Raw genomic sequence first — 14,948 nt, 5'->3', positions numbered from 1 at the left:
ATCTTTTCTGTTGTGACAAGTCCACTGTGGCTAATAAACAATGCAAAAAAAAAAAAAAAAAGCCCTATACTTACTAACAAAATGTTTATACCTGCAACTCTGTTTTTTGGAATTTACCTTAAATTAGTAGTTCAAAGAGAAAAATAGAGATGTTCAAAGAGCTATTTGTAATATAAAAAAAACACTGCATAGTAGATACTGATCAACAGAAAAATAATTAATTAAAATATGATGTAGTCACTAAACAGTATATCAAACTATTAAAAACTATAAACATGAAGTTTGTAGCCATATAAAACTACTTTAAGCTTATTTTTAAAAGCAGGATACAAAATATATGTACACTCTGTACACTGTAACTATAATTACACAGGCATACAAAAATGGTACTATATAAATGACTATGGGTAAGTTTCTCTTTAATTTCTAAACTTTTTGTAACTTTTAGAATTAAGTTCATAAATACATTACATTAAAAACATACTTACTGTGATGATGCCAATTAGTTGAGTATAAAACAGTCCAGTTATTCCAACTAACATTGTAATGCCCATAAAGGCAGCTAGTCTCATTATGGCCAATTCATGTCTAACAACAAAGAGGTCCTATAAGAAAAAGAAAGTCTTAAAAACAATTCAAAAATTACTTACAATTGCAATAATAATCAAGAACTGAGCCATAACAATTTCCCTTATTATCTTAAAAGAGCTGCACTCCCCTTTTATGAGTTTATTCCACTTTACGAATATACAAATATCTGAAATTATCAAAACTAATTGTTTGTAGTTCACAGTAGGAAGCTGAAAAACAGGTTTTTACTACTCTATTATCAAATAAAAACTCAATCCTAAAGTTGCAAATTACCCATGCTCATTTGGAGCAAAAACAAAACATTCTTCAAAAATAAAAAAATTAAAAAAAAAAAAAAAAACAGATGGTGCACAATCTCTGGTTCAACAAACAAAAACTTTATTATGGCACTGCTAAAAAGCTTGAATGCACAAGTCTGGTTCATGATATTAAACTTCAAGTGGCCAAGATACCTAGAGATTACGTGTTTTAGTCAAAATGAGGGGAACACACCAACAACAGGATCACATGAACAGCTCTCCTCAATCCCCCCTCAATCATTCATTCACTCACTCATCCAACTACCACTGCAAGCACTGAGCTATGCAGGAGAAATGTAAAAATGATAAAGATATGGTCTGTGCCCTCAAGAAGGATACAATTTATTCACAGAGAGAAGCCAGCTTTGCAAAACCCCAGAACAATGAGATATGTGTTTTAACAGGAATGTGTGCGCAGAGGACAGGAGAAACAAAGAGGAATGCCTAGACTGGAAGGTTAGAAAGAGAAAAGCTGTGATTCCCCAGCCCAGGGCATGAAGAAGAGAGTCTTGAAAGTGATCCAAAGAAACTGTGGCAGGAGGTCAGGAAAACAAGGAGAAGCCATTTCATTTACCCTCACGGTTCTTTCATTCTCTCTCCCTCCTCTGGATAGACTAGTCCAGTCAAGGGAGACAAAGTGAAAGAACAAAGACTTCTGGAAGCCTGTTGCTCTGAAGCTTTGGAACAAAAAAGCCACAGTGGATAAAAAGCAACAAAGGAATGGGAAGGACCCCAAAACATAACCATCCACATGCTTTTTTAATACTGATTCAGGTTAAGGCTTAACAGTACTCCGGTGGCAATACCAGAAACAGGGAGGTCACTGAACGTAATGATCTTGTCTGAAACAAAAGAACTGATGCTCTTCTGTGTACCACAGTGACCATCTACCAGGCTCAAACACAACTCTGAGTCCACACTCAAACCACTCAGTTTATTAGCCGGGAAGAAATTAAAATTCACCAAGACACTTAAGATGTTACGTAATAGTCACGTATTTGGCAGGCATTTCAAAACTTCAGTAAAAAGAGAACAGAGAATCCCTACAAAACATGTAAAGGGAAAAAGATGGAGCTATAAATGATACCACAAATTCAGTACAGTAAGCTCTTCTACAATGCTTTTTCAAAACACAAATATGTTCCAATATGACTGATACATTAAGTGACAATTTGACCATAGCAAGACTCTTGTGTTTGTTTATATGTGATTTTATCTGCAAGAAACCCAAGATGAACAATAAAATCTTCACCCAAGCCATACTGGAATATGCAAAATACACACTGTCAAACATCTACCAGCTACCTCAACTTGTCATAAGTGTTAGAAGTCACATTCATCCACACCTGGTATTAAATTTTCCCTCCAATTTCACATGACTCTCCTCCCATCACTTGTAATAACTCACATAAGGCAACCCTTCTGGATACCCACTTCCATGAGAAAATTTTAGGTCTCTTCTAAGGTAAAATGCAATGTTCATTATAGCATATCTTAACAAGTTAACATGTAAAACCACGTTGCTATCTTTATTAGGTGTCCTTTTTAGGTGTCACTGACAAAGTTTTTGAATATTTTCATTTCTCTGCATAACCCCTATGGTTTTCTTTGAATGATTTTGCACAGTGGGGCAAATTTTAGGAATTCACATTGTGCTATGTAGAGCTTACCCTAATAAAAAAACATATGATCCCCAATTTACAATGGTTCACCTTATGATTTTTTGACTTTAAGATAGTGCAACTTCAGATATTTTCAATTTAGGATGGGTTTATCATGATGTATCCCACTGTAAGTCAAGGAAAATCTGTGACACATGTGACCAAATAAAATGCATCCTCTTTTTTCCCAGTGAAAAGATTAAAACATTCTTTGCCAACTAGAATTTATACCTCTTAGGGATGAAGATAAGACTATAAAAGATCTATTTAAAATTACATTTATCCACTTAGATATATTTATTTTTAAGAGCACTTGTGTAAAATAGTAAAATAATTCAGAAGTTGCTTTTTATCACTCTTTTTCAAAAAATGTATTTCAATTTTATACACACATAATTAACATTAGCACTAAATTCATATTTTGAGGCATTTAACACACACTTCCACAGCACAACATCTTTACTTCTATCTTCGATTTTTCTTTTTTTTTTTAGATACAGTACTTTTGAATCCAAAAATTGGCTTGGGAAATTTTATCTAAATCACAAGTACCCATTTGCTATTCAAAGCTTTATTACATAATCAGTGTTAAGGCTGAATTATGGCTCTCCAAAAACTTGTATGTTGAAGTCCTCATCCCACCCCATCTTTAGTACTTCAGAATGTGACCGTATTTGGAGAAAAGGCCTTTAGAGAGCAGATGAAGTTAAAAGGGGACCCTTAGAGTGGGCACTAATCCAATCGCAACTAGTATCCTTATTAAGAAGAGGAAACTGAGAAACACAAAGAGACACCATGGATGTTTAGCACAGAGGAGAGACCACGTGAGGGCCCAGCAACAAGGTGCCCCCTGCAGAAAGGCCTCCAGCGGAATCAAAACTGCTGGCGTCCTGATCGTGGACTTCCGGGCGCCAGAATTACGAGAAAATGTGTTTCTGCTGTTTGTGTCCCCCAGTCTGTGGTAAACTGTATCGGCCCGAGAAAACTGATAATACAGTAACTGTGTTTATAGTTTCATTTCTTCCCATTGTTGTTAAGCAATGTGTTCATATACAGATGAACACAGAAAACACAAGTTTGGTTTAGAGAAAAGCACGTGAACATTTGAGAGCATACAGAGGCTCTCCTCACTGCGTTTCCTCCCCGTCACATCCAATCCCTCATCCCTAACTTAAGGCAAAGGTTACGGATTTGTTCTTCAGACATTTTCAATACTACGTTTCTGTTGCTTATTACAATATCTTTTCATACTCTGCGTCTACTTTTTCATTCTCTTTATAGCAACTTTTGATAACCCCACATTCTTAATGTAGTCCAATTTCTCAATCTTTTCTTTTAGTGCTTTTTGTTTTGTATTTAGGAAATCTTTCCCAATCCTGAGATAATAATGACATTTTCCTATATCATCTTCTAAAGCTTTTAAAAGCTTCACAATTTTCCCTTTCATATTTGGGTCACTAATCCATTTGATCCATTTGGAACTCATTTTTGTACACAGAGAAATACATGGTTCTGAATTTACTTTTATTGTATGTTTATTCAATAGTCCCAGGATACTTTATGTAAAAAGCTGGCCTTTCCTCAGGGATCAGAGGTCAAGTCTCCATACATGCATGAATCTGAGGTGGGCTCTTCTATTCAGTTTTCTTGGTTTATTTATCTCCATACTAGTGAGCACATCTTTGCAACCACGGCTTTGCAATTACTCTCCACAGCTAGGTGGCCAAATTATCCCAACTTGTTCTTTTTCAAGAATATCTTGTTATGGGATTAAGAGACACAAACTACGAAGTGTTAAATAGATAAGCAACAAGGATGTAATGTTCAGGACAGGGAAATTCAGCCTTTGTATTGTAATAAATTTAAATGGAGTGTAATCTACAAAATATTGAATCACTAAGTGTGTTACATCTGAAAATAAGATATTATGGTAAATCAAGTATACTTCAATTAAAAAAGGAATTATTGGTTATTCTAAATAGAGCTGACCGTTGAACAACACGGGGGTTAATCTGTATATAATTCATAGTAGGCAATCAATACCCACAGTTCCTCAGCATCAGGAGATTCAACCAACCGCTAGAGTAGTTACTACTGAAAATACACACAGGTAAGCAGTCCTGCATAGTTCCAATCTGTATTGTTCAACACTCAACTGTAATTTATATTTCCATAATAACTTTTGAATCAGATTTCAAGTTATGACATACACACTCAGACACACACACACCTGACATATTCTCTCCACTAAGAGTCACAATTTTCCATTAGAGGTCTTGTGCTTCTTCTAGTCAGATTTAATTCAGAAACTTCTTATTTCTTGATTCAATTATAAATAGTTCTGCTATTAATTTCATAGTCTAAAGCATTGTTTGCTGGCATTTAGAAGTAAAACTGACTTTTAAAAATATTTTATTAGAGTCATTAAACTTTCTTTAAAAATCCCAAAGAATCTATGAATAAATTATTTACACAATCATGCCATCGTGACTTTTACATCATATTCACAGAAGAGTAACAATGAGCGTATTTATTTCAGCAGTTTTACTGTTTCCTTCTTCTTCTTGCCTCACTGCATAGACTAGAATTCCTAGCATTATGTTTCATAACAATGGTTACGGGGGCACAGAGGCATCAATACCTTGTCCTGCAACTTGGAGGTCAACATTTTATCATTAAACAAGCTACAGCTGCTGTGTTGTGTTATGTTATGTGTGTGGTTTTTGGTTGTTGGTTTGTTCTGGAACCATTTATCTCACTCAAAAAACTCTCCAGTTCTAGTTTGCTAAGAGTTTATACATGAATGGAGGCTGAACTGTATCTTCATCTTCATATACTGATAGATGCAGTCTTCACACACCTGGGGATCTTCCCTAATCTGCTAGTGTGATAAAGTATACTGACTGATTTTCTAGTGTAAAAATAACCTTTCATTCCTAAGATAAACTTAACTTGTCCAGGCTGGTTATACATAACCAGATACAGATGGCTAAAATTTTGTTTAGGGGTTGTTTATCTATGTTCATAATCAGACTAATTTTCTTTCTTTTTCTTATTATCATTGATAGGTTATATATCCAAAATATGTTAGACACATAAAATGAGTTGGGCAGAGTTTTCTCTTTACCTATTATTTTAATAAGTTTGCATAAGACTGGAATTATTGTTCCTTTTCATACACGACAGAGTTAGAACTCACTGGTAAATGTGTGAATATTCTTTTCAGAAAAAGTTTTAACTACTCACTCATCATCACTGGATTACCCATGTTTCCAGTTTCTTCCTGCTGCTACACTATGTTTACGATCAAGAAACTCAGTAATGTACAGGTGTCAATTATCCAAACTGACGTATAGAACTAATACAATCCCAATAAAATTCCCCCACCAGTAGAGTCCTACTGGTAGGAGTTTTTCACTTTCTTTTGATTTGTAAACTACCAAGTAAGCGGTTTCTAAATTTCATTGGGAAAAGAAAGGCAAAGGACAGCACAGCACTGCTATATAAAAAGAACAAGGGGAGGATTTGTTCTACTGTATGCATTTTCAGTAGGGGCAGTACTGCCCCCAGGAGACGGAAAATTGGTTCCTGGAGGATAAAAAATCTTAGCTATTACAGTGATTTGTGGCTGTCCAAAATCAGTCCTACCTGATAAAATCTTATTCCTTTAGTATTTAACTTCACAGAGGGAAGAGGAGAAAGCATCTAAAAAGGCTCCTGAGGGGAACAGAAATAATGGAAATAAAAAGGCTGAGAAACACTCCTACACTATATAACATGATTTATTATAAAACAACAGTTGTGGATTTTCCTGGTAGAGCAGTGGATAAGAATCCACCTGCCAATGCATGTGACACAGATTCCATCCCTGGTCCAGGAAAATTCCATGAGCCATGGAGCAACTACCCAATGTGTCACAAGCACTGAGCCCTTGCTCGAGGTCCGCAAGCCACTACTACTGAAGCCCATGCTCTTAGAGCCTGTGCTCTGCAACAAGATAAGCCACCACGATGAAAAGCCCACACACAGTAGCTAGAGAGTGGCCCCCACTCACCACAACTAGAGAAAGCCTGTGCATATCAACAAAGACCCAGTGTAGCCAAAAATAAATAAATATTTTTTATTTTAAAACGCCCTAAAAAGAAACAGTTGTAACACATAACATTGTACATGAGGTGGTGACCAAAATCATCCCCAAGAAAAAGAAATGCAAGAAGGCAAAGGGGTTCTCTGAGGAGGCCTTATAAACAGCTGAGAAAAGAAGAGAAGTGAAAGGCAAAGGAGAAAAGGAAAGATATACCCACCTGAATGCAGAGTTCTAGAGAACAGCAAGGAGAGAAAAGAAAGCCTTCTTAAGTGAACAATGCAAAGAAATAGAGGAAAACTACAGAATGGTAAAGACTAGAGATCTCTTCCAGAAAACTGCAGATACCAAGGGAACATTTCATTCAAGGATGGGCACAATAAAGGACACAAACGGTATGGACCTAACAGAAGCAGAAGATATTAACAAGAAGGGGCAAGAATACACAGACAAACTATACAAAAAAGACGTTAATGACCCAGATAACCACGATGGTGTGATCACTCACCTTGAGCCAAACATCCTGGACTGCAAAGTTAAGTGGGCCTTAGGAAGCATCAGTACAAACAAAGCTAGTGGAGGTAATGGAATTCCAGCTGAGCTATTGCAAATCCTAAAAGATGATGTTGTTAAAGTGCTGCACTCAATATGCCAGCAAATTTGGAAAACTCAGCAGTGTCCACAGGACTGGAAAGCATCAGTTTTCATTCCAATCCCAAAGAAGGGCAATGCCAAAGAATGTTAAAACTATCATACAATTGTACTCATTTCACATGCTAGCAAGGTAATGCTCAAAACCCTTCAAGCTAGGCTTTAACATTACATGAACTGAGAACTTCCAGATGTACAAGCTGGATTTAGAAAAGGCAGAGGAACCAGAGATCATATTGCCAACATCTACTGGATCATAGAAAAAAGCAAGGTAATTACAAGAAAACATCTACCTTGGCTTCACTAACTACATGACAGCCTTTAACTGTGTGGATCACAACAAACTGTGCAAAATTCTCAAAGAGATGGAAATACCAGACCATCTTACCTGTCTCCTGTGAAACCTGTATGCAGGTCAAGAAGCAACAGTTAGAACCAGACATGGAACAATGAATGGACTGGATCAAAACTGGGAAAGGAGTACATCAAGGCTGTATATTGTCACCCTGCTTATTTAACTTACATGCAGAGTAAATCACTTCAAATACCGGGCTGGATGACTCACAAAGTAGAATCAAGATTGCACGGAGAACTATCAACAATCTCAGATACGCAGATGACACCACTCCAAAGGCAGAAAGCAAAGAAGAACTAAAGAGTCTCTTGATGAGGGTGAAAGAGGAGAGTGAAAAAGCTGGTTTAAAACTCAACATTCAAAAAACTAAGATCATGGTGTCCAGTCCCATCACTTCATGGCAAACAGAAGGGGGAAAAGTGGAAACAGTGACAGATTTTTTCTTGGGCTCCAAAATTACTGCAGATGATGACTACAACCACAAAATTAAAAGATGCTCACTCCTTGAAAGAAAAGCTATGACAAAACTAGACAGTGTATTAAAAAGCAGAGATATCACTTTGCCTACAAAGGTCTGTATAGTCAAAGCTATGGTTTTTCCAGTAGTCACATATGGCTGTGACAGTTGGACCATAAAGAAGGCCAAGTGCTAAAGAATTGATGCTTTCAAACTGTGGGGCTGGAGAAGACTTTGAGAGTCCCTTGGACAGCAAGGAGATCAAACCAGTCAATGCTAAAGGAAATCAACCCTGAATATTCACTGGAGGGACTGATCCTGAAGCTCCAATACTGTGGCCACCTGATGTGAAGAGTCGCCTCACTGAAAAAGACCCTGATGCTGGTAAAGACTGAAGGTAGGAAGAGAAAAGGATGACAGAGGATGAGATGGTTCGATGGCATCACAGACTCAATGGACATGGGTTTGGGCAAACTCCAGGAGATAGTATAGGATGGGGAAGCCTGGTGTGTTGCAGTTCATGGGGCTGCAAAGAGTCGGACACAACTGAGCAACTAACAAACACAGGGCTTAGTCTTAAGATCTCTTTTCTTGTCTATCTATACTCGCTCCCTAGAAAATCTCCTATCAGGTTCCATGGCTTTAAATGCCATCTTTATACCTAAGGGCCCCAAACTTATACATCTAGCTCACACCACTCTACTGAAATCCAGACTTCTATATCTATCTACTTAACATCTGTTCTTGGATACTGAATTGGTACCTCAACAGAAACAAAATTTTTTAACTTTTTCCTAAAATTTACTCTTCCTCCAGGCTTCTCCCTCTCAGTAAATGGTATCTCTATTCTTCCACTTCAGGACATAAAACCTTGCAATCATACTTAGCTTGTCACTTTCTCATATCCCACATCCAAATCATCTCCAAATCCTGTTAGCTCTTAAACTATAAAGGCACCACTTTCCAACTCTTGCACTATTCCCCTATCCACTGTCATCTTCTTGGGACTGTATTTTAATAGTCTAGTAACTTGATCTTTTTGCTGCCATCATTGTCCCTAAATTTATTCTTCCTAGCAATCAGTTTTCCTTCTAAAATGTAAATGAGTTTGTGAAATTCTGCTAAAAATCCTTCAACAGATTCCAAAGTCCTAATCTTTAAGTTAAACCTCCTGACAAAATGAAGTCCCACCTCCAATCCCAGCCCTCCCTGCTCTCAGTTGCCTCCTACTACTGTTGCCCTTCCTCACGCCACTCAAGGTACACTGGCCTCCTCACTGTACCCTGAAAATATCACGCATGCTCCCACCGTACAGTCTTGGCATGGGTTCTTTCCTCTCCCTGGAATGCTCTTCCTCCCAGGATCGGTGACATGCTTGAGTTCCAGGTCTCTGCTCTAGTTTCAATATGAGAAAGGCCTCCTGTGACTGTATCAGCATTACTTTCTATCCCTTACCCACCTTTATTATACTTCACAATACTAACTTTGTATACCATACATTTGCTTATCGCCTGGCTCCTCCAATCAGGATGTAGGCTCCTTAATGCAGGAACTTTATTGTGGTCTCTGCTGCATCTTCAGAGCCCAGAAGAGGCACCATGCACAGAGAAGACACTCGACAAATATTTTTTAAATGATTCATGAGTGTTCTTCAAAATTTTTGAAAATAAGCAACTGTTTTACAAAGAAAATTTTATATCCAAAGTGGTAATAGTCTTAGAGTAATCAGTAGAAAGCAATTTTATTTATAACTATTATTTGTAAGTTATTTTCTGTTTTTTTTTGCTGGCCCGGCATGTGGGATCTTAGTTCCCCGACCAAGGATCAAACCTGTGCCCCCTGCAGTGGAAGCACGTATGGACCACGACAGAAGTCCCCGTTTTCTGTGTTTTTATGAGACTAGCCTGAAAATTAACATGAGAGGTATTTGTGATCTTTCTGCTACTGTGAAGGGGTTTCTCAGCCTCCACACTACTACGCTTTGTGCCAAATCATCCTCTTTTGTAAGGGATGGCACTACGCATCACAGGACATTTAGCAGCATCCCTGCTAAATGCCCGTGGCACTCTCCCAGTTGTGACAATCACAAGTATCTCCAGATATCCTTATCAAACTCTCCCTTTTTCCCCCACTGTACTCCTGGGAGGGGTTTGTTTTCTCTGTTTTTCAAAAATGAAAATAGCTGAGATCACAACTAAGATATCTAAAGTATACAGATTTGAATTTTGAAAAGGGCTAAATAACCAGCTTCACATGCTGAGGTTAGGTTCATGTGGCACTTGCTTTTGCATAAAGTAAAATCCTACCATATATGTACGGTTAGCAGCACTTTCTGGGATGGGCTTCAGCTTCAGTTTTATCATTACATTCAAAATCACAGACAAAGAAGTTACAGGATTATTCTGTATAGTACTCTCACCTCCAGTCCCCAAGTAAAATGTACTTTTCAGTTTTGTTAAATCCTAGTGGAAACTAAAATCTGAATGGAAAAAAAAATCACTCATGAACCTGACTCAAGCCTCCTGCTGAGTGATCAGAATCATACATTTAATTTGGATACAGATATAAATGCAGCTTTCTCAGGGAGCAAATTTCACTGGCACCTGACTGCCAGGTTCATGGCTGAGGGTAAAATATCTCAGAAAAATAATTTTGTCTGCCTTCCTATCTTTTAGAAGGAAAAACTCGAGAAAACTTAGAGCAAATTGGTAAGAAAGCAGGATACCATACTTTTTTGCTATATGCGTTTGATAAAAAATGAGATGAGTGAGATCATAAAATCACTGTCAGCATTTAACCACTTAAACTCACAGTGACTGAAATATTCTCATAGAGAAATAAAACTGCTAAATTTTTACACTAAGTGTAATAATGTTCAGAAATAATTAGCTATATAGAATTTAAGGAGGAAATACATTTAGGAGACCTGGTACTGCAAGGCAAAGTCAAGATTTAGTATAAGGTTTCTTTGTTCCACCTGTCAGTAAAAGCACAAGGATATATAACATATAGAATTGACAACTGTTACAACAGTAGGGTATTCTTATATAGTTTTATTTTTTTACACATACTAACTAATTATACATCTGACAACATACCTCCTAAGCAAAAAAAAAAAAAGGAGGGAAAAATTTACCAAGAGATGCTACTTCTACTAGTATTTCAGGAGACAAAAAAAAAAAAAAAAACTATCTCTATACTTGTTAATGAAATAATTTTCATTTCATATTTATCTCAATTTCACACTATTCTTGGCTATTCTTGCCAAAAATAAACTAAATACATGAAACTTTATTCATTCTAAAATGTCCACACTAAATGACTCTATATAAATATAGAGTAAAGCCTAAATCATTTTTTAAAATAGCAACTGAAGTACTCAGTATACTTTAAGATTGATTATATAAAAAGATTAAACTAAATTATAAAGAGATTTATTAATACTCAAAGCTACCTGCAACCAAGTCCTCTAGCTACTTCTATTCTTTGTTAGCCAAAAATCTATGCAAATAACTCCATGGCAAGGTTCTATCTGACATCAATCCCTAGCAACACTATTAGATAAGAGCTAATTGGAATAATAATAATGCATCTTCCTAGCAGAAGAGTTGGCTGGACTGCTAAACATTATTTATTTTCCTCTCCTGAATACTGGCAACATGTCCTTTATTGAAATTCTCTCCCATCCTTTCCCTACCCCATAGCCTTAAATGCAGTTAATATATTAGTTTTTGCCCTTCATTTAAAAATAGATACAAAAGAATCAACTAGAAATTATCTTAATTTACTTCATCTAAAAGCAATTTAAAAGATGTAACTTCAGAACTGTGCCACAAATGATTAGTTGCATAAACTCTATGCTAATAGTTACAAATTATTTAACAAAGAAAATAATCTCATTTTCTCACATAGAAAGAATGTAGAGATAGTATTGCCTACAATGTGTGATTATCAGCATGTACATATTTTTTAAAATATTTTTAACTTTCTATAATGCTTTTATAACATGTATTTTGACAATCTTTACATTAGATTAACTACTAAAAATGTGTTGATTCAGTTAAAAATGAAAACAGCCAAGTATGAATTTACCAATCAGGAGATTCAATAAGATTTCTCTGGAGATTTTGTGGATGTTTGAATATTTTTTAAACTGCTGAAAAATCTTCCTCAGGGTAAAGTGCAAACAGTGAAATAGCAACTTGATAAGTACAGAAAGAATACTGACTCAGGGACAGACAGAAAGGGACCCAAACACACCTCTGCCAGGTGGGATAATTCTCTGCTTGGACAAGTTACTGGACCTCTCTAAATCTCAGTACCTTTTCTGTACAATGGGAACCACACTACTTATCCTCTCATGGTATTTTAAAAGAGTTGACATTTTCCACTAATTGTTACAAATCGAGAAAAATATAAAGTAAAATTCCTGAAATAAATGAATGAAATATTCATGGATCAATAAATAATGAACTATAGAAAGCATACTCCCTAATTATAATGATACTTTTCCTCATATTTAATTAAAATGTTATAATTTTCTAAAAATGGTTTTGGTAAACAATTAGCATACAATAAGATCAACTACATTTTTGTAATTTATTCTGTAAATTATTAAACTAAATTTTTATAATTTAACAAGATGCCAAATGACCAGATATTTGCTTATAAACATTTAAAATTTATTTAAAATGTAAAAAATAGCCAAATAGAGACTCTGACCAAAGAAAATTTCCTTAATATGTATCCATTTCATTAATTTAAAATGCCAAATTGCTCCCCAATCTACAAGTTTTGAAATCTTTAAGATGATTTTCATCCCAATCATACCTAAAGGAAGACATTATTTTCAAGAGGATTTAAAATAAAAAATAACATTATACTGGCATGATAAATACAAATGATTGTTGAATTAATCTGACATCTAACATTTGCAAAACTCCTACAAATATCTCCAAGTTTATAATTTTTATTAATTTTGAATTCTGTGATTCTAACTGAAAATATTTTATTTATTCCCATTTATTTAGAAAGACACCTATTACTTATGTTTCTGCAATTTTCTAAATATGAATTTTTGTCTCAATATTACCTGAGAATTTATAGAGATTTTTTTAGTTACTATTCACAAAGAAGATGGTAATACTAATTCTTTTTGGGTTTGCAGGCCTTCTTTAGTATAAGACTTAGGCTATAAATCAATATTTACAACACAAAAATAAATCCTGATTTGGGGCACTGATTCATGGTGAATAAACTCCTTGTCTTCCTTTTTTCTTATTACCCCTTTCTCTAACTAAGGGATATATTAAAGTATTTCCTTAAAACTTCACATAGTAAAAACACATAAATCCTTGGAAGCCCATGATAGGTGGATATTTTAAAAGTAAAGATTAAGAAGAAATCTAAAAAGCATTAAGTCACTCTCAAAAACAAAGGGGTTACTGCAAAGCTATTAAAACAATCCATCAGAGAATGTACTTTCCTGAAAAGACAAAGCCAAGAGAAGAGAGAAATGGAAGAAAATCATGTTCCAAACCCTTTACTTCCCAGAGTTTGTGAACCAGCCTGCTTTCTCTCAATTCTTTCTTTCCTATGCATTTAACCAATAATCTACCAGTTTTCGCCTAAATACAGGATAAGTAACATCACTACAAGTTTAAAAGTCAGTCTTTTTCTCTTGTTTAATGAACACTTTCACATTTAAGAAAAAGAAAAAAAGAAACAAAAACCTAAGCAAGAGTTGTTAACACTTTCTTTTCCTACCTAGAGAATAAGCACTCAGCTTTAGAACTGAAGATGGTCTAGAAAAGATATATGCTGCCATCTATCTACCTGAAGGGGCATAAAGAAAATACAGACTAAAACTCTCACTTCCTCTGGCTGACAGAATACGGGGTCAAAGACCATGGCATACTTTAATTGTACTTTTCCTCCACAAGAAAGAAGCACAGTAACCAGTAACGCGACCTCCAAAGATAATTAGGGATACCTGGGGATCTTTATACCATAGCCCAAATAACAGAAAGAACAGCAAGTCTTACGAACAAGGTTTCTGATACTATCAAAACCACTTTACACACAAAACAAAGAGCTGGATATACCTTTTTTGTTTGTTTTAGAGAAAATGAGAGACAGGCAAGGGCTTAGGAAAAAATGGATGGGGCAGGATTGTCTGAAGAATATTCCACTACAAAACACTACTTTATAAAAAAACACCAATAGTGATTTTTGTACTGAAATTACTGGCAATTTTCTACCTTTATAGAAAATATGATAAATTTCATTACAAAAAAAAAACTGCTATAGTAAGGAGAGTTTTCTATTATTTAGACTTGAGAAATTTTTCTAGAGTTTGTTAGTATCTTAGAACAAATGTGACCTTAAAACCAATTTCCAATTAATTGCCTCAAGCCTTTTAGCCTTTTGTTATTCTCTTGTCCAGCAACAATTTCCTTCGTTTCTCCATCTGGTTTAACTCTATTGATACTATAAAGTCCACCACCAGGCTAATTCTCTGCAGCACAGTACCAGCTCTCAAACCTTACAGTTACAGGAGCATTTTTCTGTACAACTCCAAAGGATACTGTTTACACAGTTTACGATATGAATGCTGTCTCCTGGAGTTGTGCAGTTGGGAAGAAATTTTTAAACAAAACTGTATTCCAGTGATACTTATGAAAGAGGCTTGTATGAGAATAACCCTACCAATAAGAACACTACTAAAAATCAGATAAAACCCAATTAATTGGTAAATAAGCAGCTGACTAAAGACACTGAGAAGCAGCCAAACTAGCCAGGACGTAAATGACCAACATCCCAGAAAAGGTAGAAATGAATTAAGGTGAGT

At 35.6% G+C, this 14,948-nt stretch overlaps 1 protein-coding gene across 2 annotated transcripts in view; it reads right to left on the bottom strand.

Moving 5' to 3' along the window:
- ZDHHC21 (zDHHC palmitoyltransferase 21) overlaps positions 1–14,948 on the bottom strand; it is a 77,211-nt gene that overhangs the window by 22,862 nt on the left and 39,401 nt on the right. For both annotated transcript variants that reach the window (XM_055428210.2, XM_055428209.2), the window contains one exon: positions 489–605. In XM_055428210.2, the coding sequence (XP_055284185.1) occupies positions 489–605 (117 nt within the window). The remainder of the gene's footprint in view (positions 1–488; positions 606–14,948) is intronic.

The sequence above is a fragment of the Moschus berezovskii genome, chromosome 7 (genome assembly GCF_049115385.1).
Source record: "Moschus berezovskii isolate FMDL1 chromosome 7, NW_MosBer_1.0, whole genome shotgun sequence".
Taxonomy (NCBI): domain Eukaryota; kingdom Metazoa; phylum Chordata; class Mammalia; order Artiodactyla; family Moschidae; genus Moschus; species Moschus berezovskii.
The sequence above is the reverse complement of the archived record's forward strand: the minus strand, read 5'-3'. Positions and strand labels throughout refer to the sequence as shown.